Below are 19663 nucleotides of genomic sequence, written 5' to 3'. Positions count from 1 at the left end.
AGAACGTCAGCCCCACGCGGGGCCAAAAAGTAGCCTTCACATCTAGGAGCAAGCACACAGAGAAGAGGGGTTCAGGGCAGGCAGGAAGCCACCCCTCTGTGCCCCAGGGTGGGGCGCTGCAGCCCTCACCGGCAGGTCTGCCGCCTGCCCCCAAACGTCACCAGACACCTGCGGCAGGGAGTGCCTACCCACACGGCCGCAACCCCCCTGCTCCAGGCTTGAGAATCTGGTGAAAGGCAGGGCTCCCGATGTGAAGGCCTGGTGAGGCCTGGGTAAGCACCGGGTGAAGCAACTTAGGCCCCGAGGCAGGGGTGCTGAGTCTTGAGGCGTGATGGGTCTTGAGGCAGGGGTGCTGAGTCAACAGCGGATGGGTCTTTCACAGGGTTCCTGCAAACCCCCTGGGAGGGTCAGGCTGTGGCGCGCAGGGACGGGAAGCGCTATCACGTGACAAGGAGTGCGCAGTGTTGGGGTGGGGGCAGCGAGGGTTCCCAGGTGTCCCAGCACAGAGGGGAGCAGCCTCAGGTCTGCCGGCACACAGGTGACTGTATATTAGGGCACATCCACATCGGGGTCCTTCAAGAAGGGTGCCGCCGAAAGGGCTGCCTCGGGGATAAGGTCCCTCCCCGCATTTTCTTCACTGTGTAGAAACATGGAGCATTCAGGCTACTCTGTGGATGCTCCGCACAGGGGAACGGGAGAGCAGGAGCCAGACACCCCACTACCTTCCTGGGGGCCTGCCGGCACTGCCCAGAGGAGGCCACTCACAGACGGCTGGGGAGGAAGCCTAGTCCGGAGATGGAGTAGCAGCAGAGAGCCCTAACCCGGTCACACTCTAAACCCTGACCCTCGCCACACTCTGATCCCTGATCCTGGTCACACTCTGAGCCCTGATTCCTGGTCACATACTGATCCCTGATCCTGGTCACACTCTGAGCCCTGACCCTGGTCATGAACTCTGACCCTGGTCACACTCTGAGCCCTGATTCCTGGTCATATACTGAACCCTGACCCTGGTCACACTCTGAGCCCTGATTCCTGGTCACATACTGATCCCTGATCCTGGTCATACTCTGAGCCCTGATCCTGGTCATGAGCCCTGACCCTGGTCACACTCTGAGCCCTGATTCCTGGTCACACTCTGAGCCTTGATCCTGGTCACACTCTGAGCCCTGATCCTGGTCACAACCTGAGCCCTGACCCTGGTCATGAGCCCTGACCCTGGTCACACTCTGAGCCCTGATTCCTGGTCATATACTGATCCCTGATCCTGGTCACACTCTGAGCCCTGATTCCTGGTCACATCCTGAACCCTGATCCTGGCATTCTAAGTCCTGACCCTGGTCACATGCTATATCTCAACCCCGGTCACACTGCAAGTCCTGATCTTTGTCACACTCTGAGCCCTGACCCTGGTCACATGCTGAGCCCTGACCCTGTTCACATGATGAACCCTGACCCTGGTCACACACTGAACCCTGACCCTGGTCACTCTCTGAGCCCTTATTCTGGTCATACTCTGAGTCCTAACCCTGATCACCCTCGAGACCCCCACCCTGGTCACACTCTGAGCCATGATCCTACTCATACTCTGACCCTTGACCTACTCACACTCTGAGCCCTGACTCTGGTCACATGATGGGCCCTGATTTTGTTGCACTCTGAGTCTGGACCCTGGTCACACTCTTGAGCCCTGCCTTCGAGGCTCCTAGTAGGACTGGGGATGGCTGGCTTCTCAGCATGGAGGCACTAGACAGAGCCCACCCAAACTCTGATTGAGCCGCATCCCTCCCCGACCTGAGTAGACAGGTGCAAATTTGCAGTTAAGTTTCAGCCTGGCTGCCCAGGGATCAGGCAGAAACTATAGGAGCGGTGAACGCCCAGGGGCCAGGGGTGTGCTCTGCATGGAAAGCACAGGTGGGGCCTTTGGGTCTGAGCACAAGGAGCTGGGCTTGGTCCGGGCTGCAGCAATGGAATTGGGCTGGACGGAAGGAGGAAGCTAGGGTGTGTGTGGTGGGTGTCTAATCCTGTTAACGGCATCCGCGTCAGCGCCGACGGCAGCGTGGCGGCTTGCTCAAGTGTGAAATCAGACAAGCCCGGCTGCTGCTTGCGTTTCCCCAGCCCGCGCAAGGTGACCTGCTCAAGTCAGCAGCTGCCAGGAGCGTCCGATCCTATGCCCGAAGCAGAGTCAGTGGTTAGTGTTGTGTGCTAGTGTCGTGTCTCCAGAGCTGTGGTGAGGAAAGCATGATCCAGCAGGGCAGGTGGCTCCCCCAGGCTGGGCGCTCCGGGAAGCCACGCACCCAGCCCACAGCCCCCACCCAGTGTCTAGACGGGCACAGGACCTGTCAGCTCCCACATGGAGCTGATCTCAAAGGAAAGCCAAGGACCGCATAAACGCTGTGGGGTGGGGAGGGGGGAGTCCCCAGACAGAATGTCAACCACAGGAGGGTGGGGGAGGAACGGGCATCCCTGGTGACAGGAAAAGCAGGAGCCAAGTCTTGGAGGGGAGTAAGATTTGGACCCTCTGGGAGAAGACGGAGGAGTTGGGTGGGGTTGCCGTGTGGCCCCAAGTGAGTCTGGACGCCATGGCCTTGACTTCCCAGCAAGAGGCCCTGGGACCTGCCAACAGCCCTCCCCACCCTACCCTGGGGTTCACCCTGGCAGCTGTGGGCTTGCTAGAGGGTGTGACTGGGTCACGGGTAGGGGACATCCTGGGGCGGCTGAAGTGCAAGCACTCAGGGGGGGATGTGTGTGCGCCTGTGTGTTGGGGGGCAGCCGCGGCTGAAGTCACACTTCGGTGCTGTCTGGGCCTTGGGCAAGGGCCTTGCTGTCGATGGCCTGACCTACAACGGTCCAGGAGAGCCCTGCCCAAGGGGCAGCCCCTGTGGTTTCTTTAGAGACCAAGGTGTACCTGCCCCTCCAGTGGGCACTGGGGCTAGTGTCCCCAAAGTGACCCTGGCCCCTCCCCAGCTCCACCCTCCACCTAGGACCTTCCTGTTGACCCAGCTCTTTTCCTGTCTTTGTGCCCATAAGCCTCTCCGTACACTTCGGCTGGTTGTCCCGGCAGCGGTCGTTCCCGTCTCTCCGTGCCCTGTGAGATTCCCTCAAGGGAGCTGGGGTGGGGGTGGGGGTGGGGTTGCAGGCCCCCTTGGTAGCATTCAAACCCAGAATTACTAGACTCAGACTCTGCCCTGGAGGCAGGCCTGGGGACCCCTGTGGGAAGGGTGCCTGGCAGAGGCAGAAACCAGGGTGCGGGTAGGGGTGGAGGAGGAAGGAGACGGCGTGGAGCCTGGGGAAGGGAGTCCTAGAGGGAGGTGGGGGCCCCGAATCACAGAGAGGGGCCGTCAGGGCCAGGAAGGGACCCCAGGCTGTGAGGAGGTAGAGGAAAGAGGAAGAGGACAGGGAGGCAGGAGGAGCCCCCACAGAGCAATTGGGCTTCCAGTGCAGGCGGGAGGGGCCCCAGTGGGTGGAGGGGGGCGGGTCTCTGCACCTCTGCCGCCCACAAGAAACCCAATCCCACTAATCTGCTTGGCTGACCGGTCGGGTGGCTGCACTGGGTGTCCACTGTCCCTGCGGGCAGGCCGAAGGCGAGCGTGCTGCAGAGCAGGGTGAGGACTAGACCATGAGGGGGCCACGGCTGGCGCTCCTGATGCTGGGGCTGGTGACCTGCGGCCACGAGCTCGGTGAGAGGCACGGGGCAGGGGGCCCAGGGAGTGGAGGAAGGCGGGGAGACCTAGGAGAGGCGGGGTGGGGAGCAGGATGAGCCGCAGGGAAGGGCGCAGGTGTCTGAGGGGGAGGAGGGCATAGCCCCAAGGGCTGCCCCCCCCAGGGCTGGGGAGGCTGCAGAGGCTCTGGGAGCCAGCTGGGGAGCTGCATGTCACTAGGGGCCCTGGGCGCCCCGGAGAGGCTGTAGCTGGAGAGGTCGTGGGCAGAACCAGATTCCCCAATTCTGGGGCCATGTGAAGGCAGGGCTCAGGGGCGTCTTGGGGAGACCAGGAAGGCTCTGGGAACTGGGGCTGACACGGCGGTCTGAGAGAACACCTGGGGGAGATGCCCCAGCCCCACAGGGCCCCCACATTCAGCCAGAAAAGGAGCTGGGCAGTGGGGGCCCCAGCCAGAAGGGAAACAGATCAACCAGAGGCACAGTGACACGCAGTGGGGGTAGAGGAGCCTGTGGCCTCGGCTGTGCTGGTCCAGCGGTGGGTGGGGCAGAGCAGCACACCCTGGGGCCCCGCCCCTGCCGGCCCGCACCCCAACCTGCCCCTGTCCCCGAGCTGTGGCTCTTCCCTCCTTTGTTAATCTGGCACCAGTGGGTGCCCCAGGCCCAGCCCGACCCACCCTGCACCCCACACACCTCCTTATCTGTCCCCGGTGCCCACTGTTACTCATTGCGTGCTGCTCTTTGCTGGTCAGGATTCCGAGGGGTGTCCGGCCACACTGAGGCCCTCCCTCGCCCTGCAAGGACACCCGGCTCCCTGCAGCCCTCCTCGATGCTTCCAGAGCTGTCCCCTCCACCCCTTGGCCCTGCAGGCTGAGCCTATCAGGGGCACGCTCTGTCTCTAAGGACCACAGCTCAAACCTCCTGACACCTCCCAGAATCTGGGCCGCTGGGCACCAGCAGCCTGGACCGTGCGGCCCCCTCAAACCTGGGCCTCCAGGACGGGGGCTCAGGGAGGGGCAGGGCAAGCCTGAGGTGTCCTTTGTCCCTTCTTACCCAGCGGAGGCCCTGCGATGCTACACCTGTCATGAGCCTACAGGTGTGTCCAGCTGCGTCACCGTCGTCACCTGCAATGCCAACGAGACCATGTGCAAGACCACCCTCTACTCCCTGGAGATAGGTCCGCGGGAGCTGGGGGGCGGGGCGATAGGTCCGCGGGAGCTGGGGGCGGGACGATGGGTCCGCGGGAGCTGGGGGGCGGGGCGATAGGTCCGCGGGAGCTGGTGGGCGGGGCGATAGGTCCGCGGGAGTTGGAGGGCGGGGCGATAGGTCCGCGGGAGCTGGGGGGCGGGGCGATAGGTCCGCGGGAGTTGGAGGGCGGGGCGATAGGTCCGCGGGAGCTGCGGTGGCGGGGCCGGGGTCCCAGGGTCAGAGCGCCTCCAGGACCCTCACCCCGGCCGGCCCTGCACAGTGCGCCTCCACCACCTTAGCCATTTGTTTGCAAAAGGGATTTTGGTTCCCAGCAGTTAGGCCTCCCTCCCTCCTCCTTTCTTTCCTTAAACGGAGAGGAAGCCTCCCCTTGCCCGGGGATTCCCTGGAAAGGGATGGCCTCCGCAGCCAGCTGGGAGCCCGCACTCGGCTCACAGAGGCGGAAGGAAAGAGGAGCGGGGAGCGGGTCACGCCACTCTGGGGTCATGGGCTGGACGAGGGGGCCCTGAAGCTCGCGAGCTGACCGGACACCCAACATGGCCCACAGTGTACCCCTTCGTGGGGGACTCCACGGTGACCAAGTCCTGCGCCGTCAAGTGTGTGCCCTCAGACGTGGACGGCATCGGCCAGACCCGGCCCGTGTCCTGCTGCAACACGGACCTCTGCAACATAGACGGGGCCCCTGCACTGGCCTGCAGCTGCGGCCTGGCCTTGGCGCTGGCGCTCCTCCTGCTGGGCAGCCTCAGCCTCTAGAGCCCGCGCCACCTCTGTCCCCACCCCTACCCCCACCCCGTGCAAGCCAGTCCTGAGTGTCCCGGAAGAAGCATTGTTCCTGCACCAGGCCTCCTGAATCTCCTTTTTGGCAGCCCTGTCCCACCAGGGCGGGAGGGCTTTGAGCCTCAAGTCCAGCTCCCTCCACCCGACCCTGTGTCCCCCTTCCACCCCTTCTCAGCCCCTCCTCTCCTGGTCCTTTCCTGCCCCTCCTGGCCTCTGGGTTCTCTCTGGGGCTCTCTTCAGCCACACGGCTGCCCCCACCTGTCTCCTCTGCACTACCAAGATGTGCTAAGCAGGGATGGGCAGTAGGGCAGGAAACCAGGCAGGGCTCTGCTCTCTGGGCCCCGCGGGGGGGGGGGGGCTGATTGTGGTGGGACAGAAAGCGGGACCCCACAGGCAAGGGCAGCACTGCACCTGCCAGGGTCGGATCACAGGTGGCTTCTCAGAGGAGGGGGCCATTAAGGCCAGGCTTTGAAGGACTGGGAAGAGGAGGGCAGGTCAAGTCAGGTGGAAGGAAGATCAGGCGGGCTCAGAGTGGCCCGGGATCCAGGATAGACCCGTGAAGCGCCTACTGCTTGCTCACCTGGCCCTGGTGACATGGTCCCCTTTTGTTGGTTGGCGGGGCTTGCTGCTGGGCATACCCACCACCTGCCCTCTCCAGGCTCACCGAGCCCCACTCCCTGGGGGCCTAGGGCAGCCCAAGCTCCAATCCAGAGCTCCATCTTCACCTTGGCCAGCACCAAATCCTCCAGATCACCCTCCCAGGAGTCACCTACCCCGGAGGCCTCTTGCCCGGAGGGCTCCCAGCTCTGCATCTGGGTTGAGACTCGATGCTCACACACACATGCATATACATGTATGTGCGTACACACGTGGTCCTGGAAACACACAGTGCAGGCCATGGACTTGAGGAAGACAGGCCCCGGCTCTCCCACCCAGTGCTGCCCCCTCCCCAGGACCACCTGAGGGAGGCAAGAGGGGGAGGGGAGGAGAGAGCCTCCAGTCACCCTGGGACCTGCGCCTCCTCCCTGTCCTCCTGCTCCAGCAGCTCCTCCTGGACCCCTGGGTGAGTTGGCCCGGCCCTGGGAAGGGGGCACAGCACTGGGGTCCAGCCTGAGTTGGGGCTGGGAAGCCCTCTTTCTGGCTCATCCCCACTGGCCTCTGAGTCCAGAGCCCTCACAGTCAGCCCTCGCCCCCCTTCTGGGGTTTCCTTCCCTTGGATGGTAGAGAGCAGCAGTCAGGACCTGAAGCAGGTCTCTCCTGGGGCAAGGGACACCCCATGCCTCTGAGAGAGGAGACCCATGGCCAGAAGGCCCACTATCCCTGGGACCCCAGGAACCCGACATCTCTGCCTCCTGTCCATCTCAGGGGCTCTGTGGTCCTGAGCCAGATCCTGGGGGGCAGAACACCCCCGCAGCCCAGCGAGCCCTGTACTGTGTGTCTAGCACAGACTGGTCGCACAGCCTGGCCACCACCTGCCAGAGACCCCTGACTCCGGGAATGGCAGGGAAACTGGGAAGCCAGGCACGGCCAAGTGCTGGCAAGATGCCTTCGTTTGGGGTTGTAGCTCTGAACTCTGACTTGACCACAGAAGAGGCCCCGTCCAGTAATGCAGCACACCTTTCTTCTGGTGTTCCTGTGTGTTTCACAAAAGTGAAGAGAATGGCAGGGTCACTAGAGCTCTAGAGCCTGGTTTGGGACCCAGTACACACACACACACACACACACACACACACACACAGCCCTCCAGGGAAGCATGGGAACACTGTGTGCCCCCCCTCCCTCCTGGTCGCTGCTCCTGCCTGGCCTTCCTCCCCTCCGAAGCCAGAGCCAGGGCCCTTCCAGGCAGCCCCTGACAGCACACGGGGCCTCTCCCCTTCCTGCCCACCCCAGCCGCCTTCCTGGCACACTCGCCCCACCACTGCTCCCGGTTCCCGTCCGCCCCTTGCCTTCCCAGCTGCCCTCGGAGGCACAGGACATTCTGCCTGGTTCACAGGTGAAAGAAAGGGGGTCAGGAGGGTTCGTGAGCAGACTGGTCCCACAGGAGGTCAGGTGGGGCCAGGGCCCACTCAATCTGTCAGACTCCACACTAGACACTCCCCAGTTGCTCTTGCAACATCCGGGGCGCAGTCGCGGGACCAGGCCCTGGGAAGGGCCGCCCGGGCTGCTGTCCGCGCCCGCACCTGCCATGTGAGGCTGTTGGCTTGGCAGCAAGCACAGTCTCTCCCTTTGCAAGCAGGGCCTCCCTTTGTTCCCTCAGTCCACGAGGCCCGATCACACCTGCCCTCAAAACCGCCCTGGGTCCCTAGTCTCATCCTCTCTCAGGAGTACGGTCTAGAGGGCAAAGGAGTCACCTCAAGGCCACACGTGCAGCCAGCAGCAAAGCCAAGACTGAAACCAGGACCCAAACCAGGATCTCCTGAGCGCCGGTCTCTGCTCCTCCCCGCACTCATCCCGCCGGGAGGCTGGGGGACGACTCCACACCCGACAGCGGGCGCCGTCCACACACGCAGCCTGCAGCACACTCACAATCTGTCCTCAGCCACCTACCCGGCCAGCCGCTCGTCTCCGTCTACCGCCGCCCCCTCCTTTCCTCCCCCTGCACGCTGGGCCCAGCCACACCCTCCGCCTTCTACCCAGCCACGTCCTCAAACATCGCCCCCCCGCCCCCCCGCCCCCCATCTCCTCACCCACTCACCCGTCCACCCCCCATTAGGCTGTCCGGGGACAGAGAAACGAGAGGGTCTGGAACACCAGGAAGACCCCTGGATGAGGGGCGCCTGGCCTGGACCTTCCAGCACGGGGAAGAGTTGAGGCCAGGATGGGAGGCCCGGGAGGGCTCCCACCAAGAGGCAGAGAACAGACATAGGTGCGGGCGCGGGGAAGCCTCGGAGAGAGGGCGGGCCGTGAACAGCCGGAGAAGGCCGTTAGGTCAAGAGGCAGGGGTTGGGCAGAGCCCTGTTGTCTGGGGCCTAAAATCGGGAAGCTCAGGCTTGATCATTTGTAGGGAAGGGGCTGGCAGTGACTGTGGGGTCTGCCTGGAGCCCACACCCGTCAGCCCGAGAGAACCCTGGGGGGCCCATCCCAGCCCCCGTGACACCACCCCCACCCCACCGGGCGCCCACCCTCCTCTGCACCTGGCCCGATTCCCCGCCCCTGGGCCTGTGCTCTGGGGGGCTCCTGTGTCAGGAGGAGGACATCTGGGTGTGAAGGAGCCAGGCCCCCGTTTGGTGCCTGGGAGGCGTCCTCGCGGGCCGGCACCAGACAGGCTCCAGCCATGGGGGTCCCCCTCCTTGAGGGCCTGGGCGTGACGCTGCCCGCTCCCTCCCACTCCTACCCTGTGCCGCCCGGCTGACTCACATGTCTCTTCCGCCACCACCCTGGCAGGCCCTGCAGGGCGGGCAGGGTATAAGTGTCCACGGAGGCGGCCCTGGTGCTGCCTGTCCCGGCTTCCGAGCGTGGCAGATGGCCTGGTGCAGGGCTGCCCTCCCACTGCTGCTTATCGCAGCGTCCAGCGTGCGTGGCGGTGAGCGGGACGGCTGGGAGGGACCTGTCATTGGCCTCACTCAGCCCACCTCCTCAGCGGGCAGGAGGCCCTTCAGGCCCTGGGGCAGGCCTCCATAGGCACCCCCGAGGCTCACCTCCCTGGCCCTACATCAGCCTCCTGGGCCCAAGAGCCTTTGCTCGGGTCAGACTTCAAGTCCCCATTTTCTAGGCAGGAAAACCAAGGCTCAGTGGAGGAATGCGGCGTTTGGTCCGCTGGCCGGAGCCCTGGGCCTCAAAGGGTCTCAGTCAAGCAGGGGTGGATCCGAGGGGTATGCCCAGGGGCTAGACCGCACTTGGCCTCTGCTCCTGCGTCCCAGATGGCCCCCGAGGCCGGGTGATGAGGTCTGCCCCCTCCCCCGCCCAGGTGAGGCCTTCAAATGCTTCACATGCGAGCAGCCCACAACCATTTCGCTGTGTAAGAACGTCACTCGCTGCAAGCCGGAGGCCACGGCCTGCCAGACGGTGCTGGTGCAGGTGGAGTCGGGTGAGTCCGGCCCACAGTGGTCACCTTCCCCAAACGGTCCTCAGGGTTGGGGGACAGCGGTGGAGGTCCCACAGATTGGCTCTGGGGTGCACAAGGGCTGCATCAGCCTCGGGGCTCCAGGCCCCCCCAAGGCTGCACGGCATGCCCCAACAGACGCCTGGAGGGAGCAGCATGGCCCAGCCTGGGGAGGGGGGTGGTCACGGGGTGTCCCTGGCAGAGTTGAAAAGGGCTGGAGCAGGTGCCTGAAATTTGGGGCAGGTGGAGAGGGCACTAGGCAGCGGAGGAGCGGGTTCTGATGCCTGTCCACCCCCGGCAGAGTACCCCTTCAACCAGAGCCCCAAGGTGACCCGTTCCTGCGCCAACTCCTGCATAGCCACCGACCCCGACAGCATAGGAATCGCCCACCCCGTCTACTGCTGCTTCTATGACTTGTGCAACTCCATGCAGGGCACCAGGCTGGGGGCCAGCCGCCGGGGGCCCCGGTCCTCGGCCGCCTCCTTCCCTGAAGGGCCCAGCGCCACTGGAGATCGCCTCTACCCACGTGCTTCCTTGAGCTCCCCGAGCCTCAGGTGAATCGCGGGCCCCAAGGGCTACGAGTTTTGCCAGGGGCCCTCTGTCGCCCACCCTTGCAGAGGATAAATAAAGACGAGGCAGAGGCCACTTCTCCTTCCTGGGCGCCGACAGCGCGCGGAGTCAGCTTTCAGGAGAGACGGGCTGAGTCGGGCACATTCCAGGCCCCGGGCCTTCCTTCTCACCCAGGGCCATTTGGACTCATTTCACAGAATGGGAACCGGAGGCTCCGGGGGAGACAGGCATCCCGGGCTGGCCTTCCTGCAAACCAGTCCTACGGCACCTCAGAGCAGGACCCGTGCCTTAACCCAAGGGGAGTCTGCCCCTACTCCCAGAGTCTCCCCTCAGCCCCGGAGGCATCAAGCCCCCCCCACCCCGTTCCCGGGGTGGGAAAGAAGCTGGAGTCAAGGGTGGGCATGCCCGGCTCTACGGGGCCAGCACAGGGAAGCTGGGAAGAGAGCGGGGAGCCTGCCCGCCCAGCCTGGGAGTCCCAGGAGTGTGTGGGGTGGGGTGCCTCTGGGCCAGCGGACACCCACACACCTCCACGGGCTTCGGTCACCTCCCCTGACAAGGGACCCACCATGTCCTTGCCGCGGGCACAGCTGCAATGAGAAAGAACAGTGTGCATGGAGCCTGCCAGTTTGTCCCAGACCCCAAGGGCCAGCGCTCGGCTCTGTGCCCTGTGGGTCCGGCCTCAGACTCCTGCCTTCCCCTCACGATGACCCCCAGCTGGCCCTGGTCATGACCAGGCTCGGCAGCCCTGGAGGGAGGTGGGGGCAGGAGCCACGTCTCGCACACAGCAGCCTCAGAGCCTGCGGCTTCCCCTCTCCAGGCCCAAATGCCCACCAGCGCTCTGGGCGGGGCCCTTTCCAGGTTCTGCATTATGGCCAGTGTTCCTGAGAGCCTCTAGCGGCCCCGGGTTTGGAGGCGAGGGGCCAAGGCCACGGCCTCCCCATGGGGACACCGCAGCTCTTGGCTTCCGCTTCCAGGGGTCGACAAGGATCCTTCTTCAGGATGAGGAGGGTGGGCCGGTGGGAGGCTCAGCAGCCACCCCAGTCCTGGGGGAAGCAGGCAGGTGGCCCCAGGGACCTGCGGGGCCTCCGCACTGCAGCGGCACGACCAGCAGAGGGCGCCCCTGCCCATCACCGCCTGAGCGCCAGGCTGCGGGGCCCTCCCCCGCCAGAGCTGCGCACTTCCCCGCCCCGCCCCCCCACCCCGCCAACTCAGCCAAGTTGACCTGAGGAGAGCCCCTGAGGTCTGTAGGCCTGAGAACAGCTCCCAGCCCTGCAGAGCCCGGTGTGCCTCAGGAGCTGGGGAAGCCGCACACGGGGCCCTGGGCGGACCGGCCCTGGGGTGGCTGCGGTGCTGCCCGGAGCTGCTCACACTGGCAGGGGACACTTGGGGCCTTGGAGGAGGGGGCACGTGCGGTCACAGAGAATGCAGAAGGACGGGAGGTCATCCACACGCGGGACGCTTAAACCCCACTGGGGCCAGGCCTGTGCCCTGGTCAGCAAGCCCCTCCCAAACTCCGTGGCTGGACCTCCTCCACACAGCAAGGGCGAGAGCGAGCCTCTCCTCCCCCTGCCCCCACCCGCTGGGGCGTGTCTCCCTTGAGAGGACAGAGAAACTGCAGTGGCCTGTGGGACACAGTGACGTTCAACCCAGATGCCCGACCATCCCGAATGCCTCCTGCAGATGCACAGACCCATCCTGCCCCCCAGCCCCTGCCCCCTCCAGGGTGCCGCATGGCCACCCGCACCATGTGGACCCACAGGGACCCAGACCCACTGTGTGCACAGCCTCCCCTGTCCCCACTCGCACTGGGGAATGTGTCCCTGTCTGACAGCTGCGGCGATCCCCAAGCTCCCCACTCCCCGCACATGCCCCACAGGACCTGCCCAAACACCTGTTAGACAAGGAGACGCGGATATCCACGGGGATGCCCGAGGGCCCCCGTGGGCCGGAGGCTGCTGCTCAGGGCAGGGGCGAGGCCCAGCGTGGCCAGCCCAGGGCGCCCTGGCCTGCCTGGGAGGTGGGAAGAGTGAGGCATCAGGCGACCTCCTCGGCCACAGACCACTGGCCTGCCAGCCCGCATCGCTTCCCCCATCACCGAACGCTGGCTGCTAACCCAACTTTCCCAATCACCCATTATCTCCCAGGCCCGCACAGCCGGGCCCTCCTGAGCAGGTGGTCAGAGCGTGACGTGGCCCCTGCCGTCTCCCCCTCCCCCGGCCACCTTGTGTTCCGGCAGCCCCACTTCTTACCCTCGTTGAGGGGCTGGCAGAATGAGCCCTATGCCGGCCGCACCCTCTACCCACCACGGTCCGCTGAACTCTGCCCACCTGCCACCCCACAGCCTCACCTCGGTAACCCCAGGCTCCAAGGCCGGACCTCCCAGACACCTCGGGGGATCTGGGACCAAATCAGAAAGGAGCACTGCCACCCACAGACTGGGACAGCCAGGTCCAGGGGCTGGGGACAAGGGAAGCAGCACGGCCTACAAGGGTTTGGGGCCATCCTTCGTGGCCTCGGTCCCGTGTTCTGTGAGATGGGAGCACATCTTGCTCGGCCCAAGACGGGGGGCCCAAGAAGCCTAGACAAACCCCCCGCAGAAAGACACCGCCGCGAGCGGCCCCCTGCTTCCCAGGGGGGGCGGGGGCAGGACTGGACGAACGACTTTCCCCAGCACATGGACATCAAACCCTTTAATCTTGGGTTTTCTTTAAATAAATCAGAAACATTGCAGCTTTCCCATTGCAGCTGTAAGGCAGAGGTCAGCGTGGGGGAGGGGCAGGCAGGGGCTGGGGCGCTGCTGCGGTCTCCGCTCCAGCGGGCAGCGGGCTGCCCGGACACGGGCGAGAGCAGCGGTCCAGGGGCTCCATGGCTCCGACCTACGCCACAGGGGACCACAGCGAGGTGGCCCCTCGTCCTGAGCACACCCATGAGCCTGCGCCCATCCTCCCCCGGAGCCCTGACCCGACTCCCCAGCCAGCTCTGCGCACCCCTGCCTTGCTGTCAGTGCTCTGGGCCACCGTCTGCTTCTCTCCAGGCCTTTCGGACTGGAGGGCAAGTGATTAGGCAGGAGGAGGTAGCTGTGCTGGTGTCCCGACAGCCCCAGGGACCTACCAGGGAGCCACACAGGCCAACCCTGGAAGACCCTTCCTCAGCCCCAGCCCACGGAGCGGCAAAGGGAGGCAAAAGTCGCCAGCAAGATGTCTATTGAGGACGACCCCAGGAGGAGAGCAGACGTGTGAGGTGCTGTAGGCCTGAAGAGGGTGTGGGTCCGACCCACAGCCCCAGAGCAGCCCTGTGAGGACCCAGGGGTGCGGACGAGCAAGGGCAAGGTGCAGAGGGCACCTGGGCAGAAGACGGCTCCCTCCTCCAGCAGGCCCCAGCCAGGACGGGAAGCTCACCACCAGCACCCCTGTGCCATCTGACCTGACGGGCTCTGGCACAGCGTCCGGCCGCAGGCCCTACCCGCACTCTGGGGGAGCCCCTCTGCCCTTTGGTCAGCCGGTCTGGGCCCTGATTGCCCAGACTCCAAGCTGGGCCCGCCCCTCCCCCACCCGCAGCCACAGGGCTCTGCCTCAAATGTGGTTCTGACCCTTTGCAGATCCTCACCAGGCCAGAATCAGGCCTCACCCCTGCAGCCTGCTCAAAATCCAGGCTCCAGTGCTCAGGGTGGCTTTAGCTGGTCCCTCTCCCGACTGGAGCCCACAGAAACTGGCTTCACCTGCCAGGTGGGGCCCAACCTCCATCCCCTGGGATGAGGGCGTTGAGGGCCCTGGGCCTCCCACTTTCCTCATCACCTCCACCCCAAGGGCAGAGCTGGGTCAGGGTCTCTGTCCCCGGGTCTAGTGCCGGGCATGGCGCAGGGGAGGGGGCAGCGACTACTGGCTGGGGGAGGGAGGGCCTGAGCGTGGGGAGGGGGCGGGGCTGAGGCGGACTTCAGCGGCCGGGACAGCCCAGCCGGTCCATCCTGCACTCTCCACCCCTGGCAGGCACCGACGGGAGGGCAACCGCCCCCAGAGTGAGGCCGGTCGGCAGGGCGCAGCAGTCACTGGTCCTTGGTGATGTCACTGAGTCCACTCTCCGCCCTGAGCAGCTGGCTGCTGGCCTCGTTGTAGGCGACCCAGTGCCGCAGGTCTTCGGGTAGCTCAGGGGGCTCCACCTGCAGGGGGAGACGGTGAGGTTCCTACCAGCAGCAGCAGCAGCCGGGCTGCCAGGAGGGGCCCCCGCTGGGGTGCTGCCTTCACACCTCTGCGCCTCTGCGCATGCTGTTCCCTCTTCCAGGTGCCCCTCCCCGAGGCCCTCAATGTCTGCATTTCCCCCTGGCCGGCGCTCACGACCCTATCCTCCGTCACCAGGCCTGTCTCCCCAACGGGGCCACATCTGAGCCTTCTGTGTGTCCCCAGAGCCCAGGCGAGAACCTCTGAGGCCAGCTGGCTGGAAAGCGGAGGAGAGAGGAGCTCAGGGGGCGTCAGGAGTCTAAAGCTGGGGGCGGAGGGGCGGAGGGGTGGAAGCAGGGGAGGGAGGGAAGAGCAGGGGCGGGTAGCAGAAGGGGGAGGGGCGGAGGGGCCACGGTCAGAGCCCCTCTGCTGGGAAAGTGCCAGACAGGGGCTTGCCTGAAGCCCCTGTCCTTCCCGAGTGCATCAGGAGAAGCTGAACCTGCAGCTCTGGGCCTGGCTAATGCGTCCCCAGCCTGCACACCCGGCCACACCGCGGCCCTGCGGCACACCCGGCCACCATTCTATGCTGGGGAGGCAGGCAAGGTGCAGGCTCAGGCCTGAGAGTCACAGGTTGCAGATGGGCTGTGGGCGTTCCCAGGGGCAAGGGGAGAAGCCGGGGCAGAAGGGCTCAGAGATGTGCAGCCCCAGCCTCCCCTGCAGACAGGGGTGCTCTGTTCAGCATCCAGGCCAGGCTTCCAGGAGAACTGCCTACCCAGCCAGCTGTGGGGTCCAGCTGCGGTGGCTGGGCTGTAGGCCAGCTATCGGCCCACGGCCCCCCTAGTTGCAGCACGCAGGATCTCTGGGCACCAGACTCAGACTGCCCTACACTAAACCCGAGACTGTCTGGGGCACTCCCTGACCCATGGGCTAGGCCAGGCTCCCGGGCCCCTGCAGGCCCCACACTGGCCCTCCTGTCCCTGGCTGGGCATCCTCGGGGTATGTCCGCTAAGCTTTGCCACCAGCTCTCCGCGAAGCCCCTTCCAGCCCCCGCCGGCCGCCTGGCACCCTCTCTTGCAGGAAAGGCTCCCCTCTGCCTTTCAGTTCCAGCTCAGTCCCTACACATAAAAGGACACATGGAGCATCTCTGTCCCTATGGCGTGGGGGACATCCAGGACCTTTAGGGGTGTTCAGAGACAGAGATAGAAAACTGGGGAGCTGTGCCTATGGCCCACAGTATAGCCTTGGGTGGTTCCCGCTGCCTCTCAGCCTCAGTTTCCCCACCTCTGATACCGGGGAAAGGCTGGCCTTTCACAATTAAGGTGCACTTGTGTCCCTCCTGGCTCAGGAGGACCCTGCCCAAAGCCAGAGAGGGCAGCGCCCTGGTTTAGGGCACCTAGGGGTTGGGGTGGGCCCTGGCTTTGGCATGGAGGCTGCAGAGAAGCTTTTGGGAACCCGCCTCAGGCAGGAGCGTGCCCTGGAAACCATCACCGTAGTGGTGCCCTAGCTTGTCCCCAGGGCCCCTGTCGCCACGCTGCAGTAGCGGCCGTGCTGGAAGGAGCAGGCCCTGGGGAGAGCCCTTCAGCCCCACGCACGCACTCGGGTACTCACTCCAACCGGTAAAGGCAGAACAACCTGGGGCTCTCGGGGGCTCAATCCCCCCACCCCAAACCCAGGGGCTCTGTCCAAGCCGTGTGAAAAGGGCAGGGGGAGGGGTGGGGTGTCCTCAGGTCCTCGGGAATTCCCAGTCACCTCCCCTCACCGACACCATCCCTCACGTTCAGAACCAAGGACCCGAGACGGCGGCTGCACACTCCAAGCACCCAGCACCACCAGGACTCAGACGCCTGGGAGAGGCCTGGTCCAGGGTTCCTTGCCCTGGGAAAGGTGGAGGTTATGGCATGGAGTCCGGAGGCGCAAGGCGGAGCCGTGGCAGGGTGGGGGGGGGGGACCCTGCTAAGAACCAGCACGAGGTCCTGCATCCAACGGCAAGGGTTGGGGTGACACTCGGAGGGACAGGAGCACCCCTAAGGAGGCACTGGCAGCCGGAGCGGGCTCAGAGACCAGGAGCCCTTTGGTCCCTGCGGGGGGCGTGCACCCGGGGCGGGGTAGAGGGTGCTCACCCGGCGCTTGCACAGGCGCTGCACGACGCACTCCGGCGAGGTGCCCATCACGTGCTGGCGGGAGCGCAGCAGCGCGCACACGAAGCCGTCGCGCAGGCTGATGAAGCGCGCCTCCAGGTAAAAGGCGCGGTCGTCCCAGCCCAGCAGGCGGGTGCGCACCTCGAAGGGCTCGAAGAGGCGCAGCGAGCGGCGATAGCGCGTGCACGAGGCGGCCAGCACCGCACGGGCCCCGAGCGCGCGCAGCGCCTCCAAGACCCCGCAGCGGGCCAGGTGCGCGGCGCGCGCCACGTCGGCCTCCCGCAAGTAGCGCGCGTTGTTCATGTGCAGCAGCAGGTCCAGGTCCGAGGGCAGCACGCGGCCCGCGTAGCGCTGCTCGGCCAGCAGGTCCCGGACGCGCGGCTGCAGCAGGCGCGCGCGCAGCACGGCGCACGGCACGCGCACCAGGTACCACCCGTCCAGCAGCGCGAAGTAGGCGAGCGCCGCGAGCAGCGCCGCCACGAGCAGCCCCAGCATCGTGGCGGCGGCCGCGGGGCGCGGGGGGAGGCGGCGGCGGCGGAGGCCACGGCCCTGGTGTCGGCGGCAACGGTGCCCGCGCCCCGCCTGCCGGGAGCGCCGCGCTGCCGGAGCGAACCACCTCGCGCGGCCGGCCGGGGGGGACGCGCCGGAGGCCGCAGGTGCCGCAGGCCCGGGCCCGGGCCCCGCGCGCCGGTGCCCCCCCCCGCGTCCTCAGTGGTCCGCCCCGACCCCCGCGCCGGAGGCCCCCCCCGCGCCCTTACTGGTCCGCCCCGCCCCGCCGCCCCCCCCCGCGCCAGAGGCCCCTCCCGCGCCCTCAGTGGTCCGCCCCGCCCCCCCCCGCACCGGCGCCCCTCCCCCCAGCTTCCTCAGTGGTCCGCCCCGCCCCACCGCGCCCTTACTGGTCCGCCCCGCGCCCCCCCCCGTGCCGGAGGGGGCCCCCCCCGCGCCCTTACTGGTCCGCCCCGCCCCACCGCTCCCTCAGTGGTCCGCCCCTCCGCCCCCCCCCGCCCGGCGCCCCTCCCCCCCAGCTTTCTCAGTGGTCCGCCCCCCCCACCGCGCCGGCGCCCCCCCCCCCCAGCTTCCTCAGTGGTCCGCCCCGCCCCCCCCCCCCACCTCCGCCCGCGGCCCCTCACGCTTTCGCTCGCGCCGGGCGCCGCGCCACAGCGCCATCTGGCGGGAGCGCCCCGCGCTGCAGGCGCAGAGGCAGCCGTGCTGCTCCGCCGCGTCTCCTCGGGCCTGGCTGGGGGCTCGAGCTCGCCTCTCCGGCCTCTCTCCCCGGCCCTTGAAGCCACTCCGCCGGGCCCCGGAGAGGAGGACACGGAGCGGAGCAGGGGCAGGGGCTCCAGCCCTCCCGGCCCCGGCGGCGCTGCTTCAGGACTCCGCCGGAAAGCGACCCTCGAGGCTCCGGAACGCCCAGGGCACCCCCCTCGGCAGGGCGACCGCCCCCGGGGCCGCCGCGGCCACTCGGGGCGCGTCCCCGTCGGGCCCTTCCGGGGCTTTCTCAGTCCCAGCCTGTGACCTCGTTACCGCACCGCCAGGCCCGGGCGTCTCAGCCTCCATCCCCAGCTCCCGGCCTCCGCCTTTCGGACAGCGGCAGGTCGCCGGGCGGGGGCAGCGCGAAGGCCCCGCAGGCGTCGCCAGCACGGGCTGTGGCCCCCGCAGCCTGGAGCCCGCTGTCCGGCGTCCCGGCCCTTCTCTGGACTCCGTCTTCGCTCTTTCTGGCTGCTCTTCTGGGGCCCGTAGTTGGGCAAAACGGGGTCCGGGTTTTCCTGGGTCGGGAGATCTGCTTGGATGCTCCCAGGGACAGGCAGTTCGCTCTCTATCAGGGCTGATCCCGCTGCCCTAGGAGCCCCTGGAGGTAAGAAGCCTTCTCCCCGCTGCTCACCGTTGTCCCTGTCGTGCTCGCCTGTCCCTGGGGTGGGGCAGCTTCTCAGGATGACAATGTCCCTTGAGCCCCCCGGGCAGCTGGTCTGGGAACACACTTTGTCGCATCCCCACAGGGGAGGGGCCGCCTCTAGAGGCTGCTCTGGAGGCGTCAGTGAAGGTTGGTAAATGATAAAATGGGGGTGGGGGCCCCAGGAGGCTCCCCCTGCCCAGCCATCCATGCGGAGCCGCACACCACTGCAGGAGCAAACTCCTTCTTAGCTGCCCGCCATCCTCCTGCGACCGTCTTCCACAGCAGGCGCGGGGCATGGCGGGGGTCATCGGCAGACGGTGAGGGGTCCCAGTCAGGACCGGGACTCTTGGACCTGGAACCCCCTCCCTTGCCCTGGCCTGAAGTGTCTGTGCCCCAGGTGCTGGGCAGGGTGGGCGAGTTTCGGAAGGGCTACTCCTGGGTCCCCGTGATTGCACAAGAGTTGTCCTGTCTGGGTAGTGCCTGGCGTCACCAACACGGGCGGCCCCACGGCCTAAGTTCTAGTGGCCGCCGCCTGGTACAGGGCTCCGGGGGAGAGGAGTGCGCGGAACAGGAGCCTCGGAGCCAGCAACTGGAGGACCCCCACCCCACCCCGGGCCCCTTCCTCAGGGAGGGTTGAGAGGGCCCGGACCCATCTGTCTGTGGGGCAGCCAGCCCGTAGCCCTCTGGAACCTTGGGTCCATAAAAGAGTGTTTGCTGTAGCTGGTGGCGGCTCTGCTGCAATGCTGTGCCTCAGTTTCCCCAGATGCACTCTTGCTCCCAGAGGGGTCGCCGGCCTGCTGTGTGCCCTCATCTAGACCGCGGGCACGAGTGCTCCACAGTGAGGCAGGCCGTGTGTCCGTGGGCACATGGTGACGTTTGGGTGACGTTCGTGTGCAGCGCAGAGCAGGGCCTGGCCCAGAAGGGCCACTCCCCAGGGACAGCCCTTGCACCCATAACCTTTGTGGAGTGGGCAGATGGGGTCCCCGCTCTGTGCCCTGCAGCTGTGGGCACTTGGGCAGGGGCGCTAAGCCACTCCAGGCCCTAAGGCTCCCATAGGGCCTGCCCCGCCCCACCCCTGCCCTCAAGACAGAACTCCTTCCTGTCTGGCTTGCCCCAGTGAGGCAAGCAGCTGAGTCCCTGTTCATGGGCTCAGGAGAAGGAGAGAAGCCCCGAGGAGGTGGGTGGACCCCCACTGCAGGGAGGAGTCTGGGGGCAGGGAGAGGT

The 19663-nt window shown here is 66.4% G+C and overlaps 3 protein-coding genes across 3 annotated transcripts; 2 read left to right on the top strand and 1 right to left on the bottom strand.

The window, feature by feature from the left end:
• The first annotated feature begins 2989 nt into the window (after nucleotides 1-2989).
• LYPD2 (LY6/PLAUR domain containing 2) lies at nucleotides 2990-5701 on the top strand. Its single transcript, XM_045078214.1, has 4 exons — nucleotides 2990-3089; nucleotides 3541-3680; nucleotides 4716-4835; nucleotides 5412-5701. The coding sequence occupies exons 2-4, from the start codon at nucleotides 3620-3622 to the stop codon at nucleotides 5615-5617; spliced, it is 387 nt and encodes a 128-aa protein (XP_044934149.1). The 5' UTR covers nucleotides 2990-3089; nucleotides 3541-3619; the 3' UTR covers nucleotides 5618-5701.
• Nucleotides 5702-5845: 144 nt separating this feature from the next.
• On the top strand, nucleotides 5846-10324 carry SLURP1 (secreted LY6/PLAUR domain containing 1). Its single transcript, XM_045078213.1, has 3 exons — nucleotides 5846-9164; nucleotides 9549-9668; nucleotides 9985-10324. Exons 1-3 carry the CDS (start codon nucleotides 8999-9001, stop codon nucleotides 10239-10241), a joined length of 543 nt encoding a protein of 180 aa, XP_044934148.1. The 5' UTR covers nucleotides 5846-8998; the 3' UTR covers nucleotides 10242-10324.
• A 2604-nt stretch (nucleotides 10325-12928) lies between these two features.
• THEM6 (thioesterase superfamily member 6) lies at nucleotides 12929-17156 on the bottom strand. Its single transcript, XM_045078212.1, has 2 exons — nucleotides 16528-17156; nucleotides 12929-14409 (listed from the first exon to the last, which is right to left on the bottom strand). The coding sequence occupies exons 1-2, from the start codon at nucleotides 17038-17040 to the stop codon at nucleotides 14296-14298; spliced, it is 627 nt and encodes a 208-aa protein (XP_044934147.1). The 5' UTR covers nucleotides 17041-17156; the 3' UTR covers nucleotides 12929-14295.
• Between the last annotated feature and the right edge of the window lie 2507 nt (nucleotides 17157-19663).

Source organism: Mustela putorius, unplaced genomic scaffold (genome assembly GCF_011764305.1).
Source record: "Mustela putorius furo isolate JIRA1106 unplaced genomic scaffold, ASM1176430v1.1 tig00000228_pilon_pilon_pilon, whole genome shotgun sequence".
Taxonomy (NCBI): domain Eukaryota; kingdom Metazoa; phylum Chordata; class Mammalia; order Carnivora; family Mustelidae; genus Mustela; species Mustela putorius.
Note: the sequence above shows the minus strand (reverse complement) of the source record. Positions and strands in the feature narration are given on the sequence as shown.

Coding starts and splice junctions, on each gene's coding strand:
- LYPD2 (XM_045078214.1), top strand. CDS start 3,620: ATGAGGGGGCCACGGCTGGCGCTCCTGATGCTGGGGCTGGTGACCTGC. Junction 3,681..4,715: donor GACCTGCGGCCACGAGCTCG/GTGAGAGGCACG, acceptor CTTCTTACCCAG/CGGAGGCCCTGCGATGCTAC. Junction 4,836..5,411: donor CCTCTACTCCCTGGAGATAG/GTCCGCGGGAGC, acceptor CATGGCCCACAG/TGTACCCCTTCGTGGGGGAC.
- SLURP1 (XM_045078213.1), top strand. CDS start 8,999: ATGTCTCTTCCGCCACCACCCTGGCAGGCCCTGCAGGGCGGGCAGGGT. Junction 9,165..9,548: donor AGCGTCCAGCGTGCGTGGCG/GTGAGCGGGACG, acceptor TCCCCCGCCCAG/GTGAGGCCTTCAAATGCTTC. Junction 9,669..9,984: donor GCTGGTGCAGGTGGAGTCGG/GTGAGTCCGGCC, acceptor CACCCCCGGCAG/AGTACCCCTTCAACCAGAGC.
- THEM6 (XM_045078212.1), bottom strand. CDS start 17,040: ATGCTGGGGCTGCTCGTGGCGGCGCTGCTCGCGGCGCTCGCCTACTTC. Junction 14,410..16,527: donor AGCGCCTGTGCAAGCGCCGG/GTGAGCACCCTC, acceptor CTCCCCCTGCAG/GTGGAGCCCCCTGAGCTACC.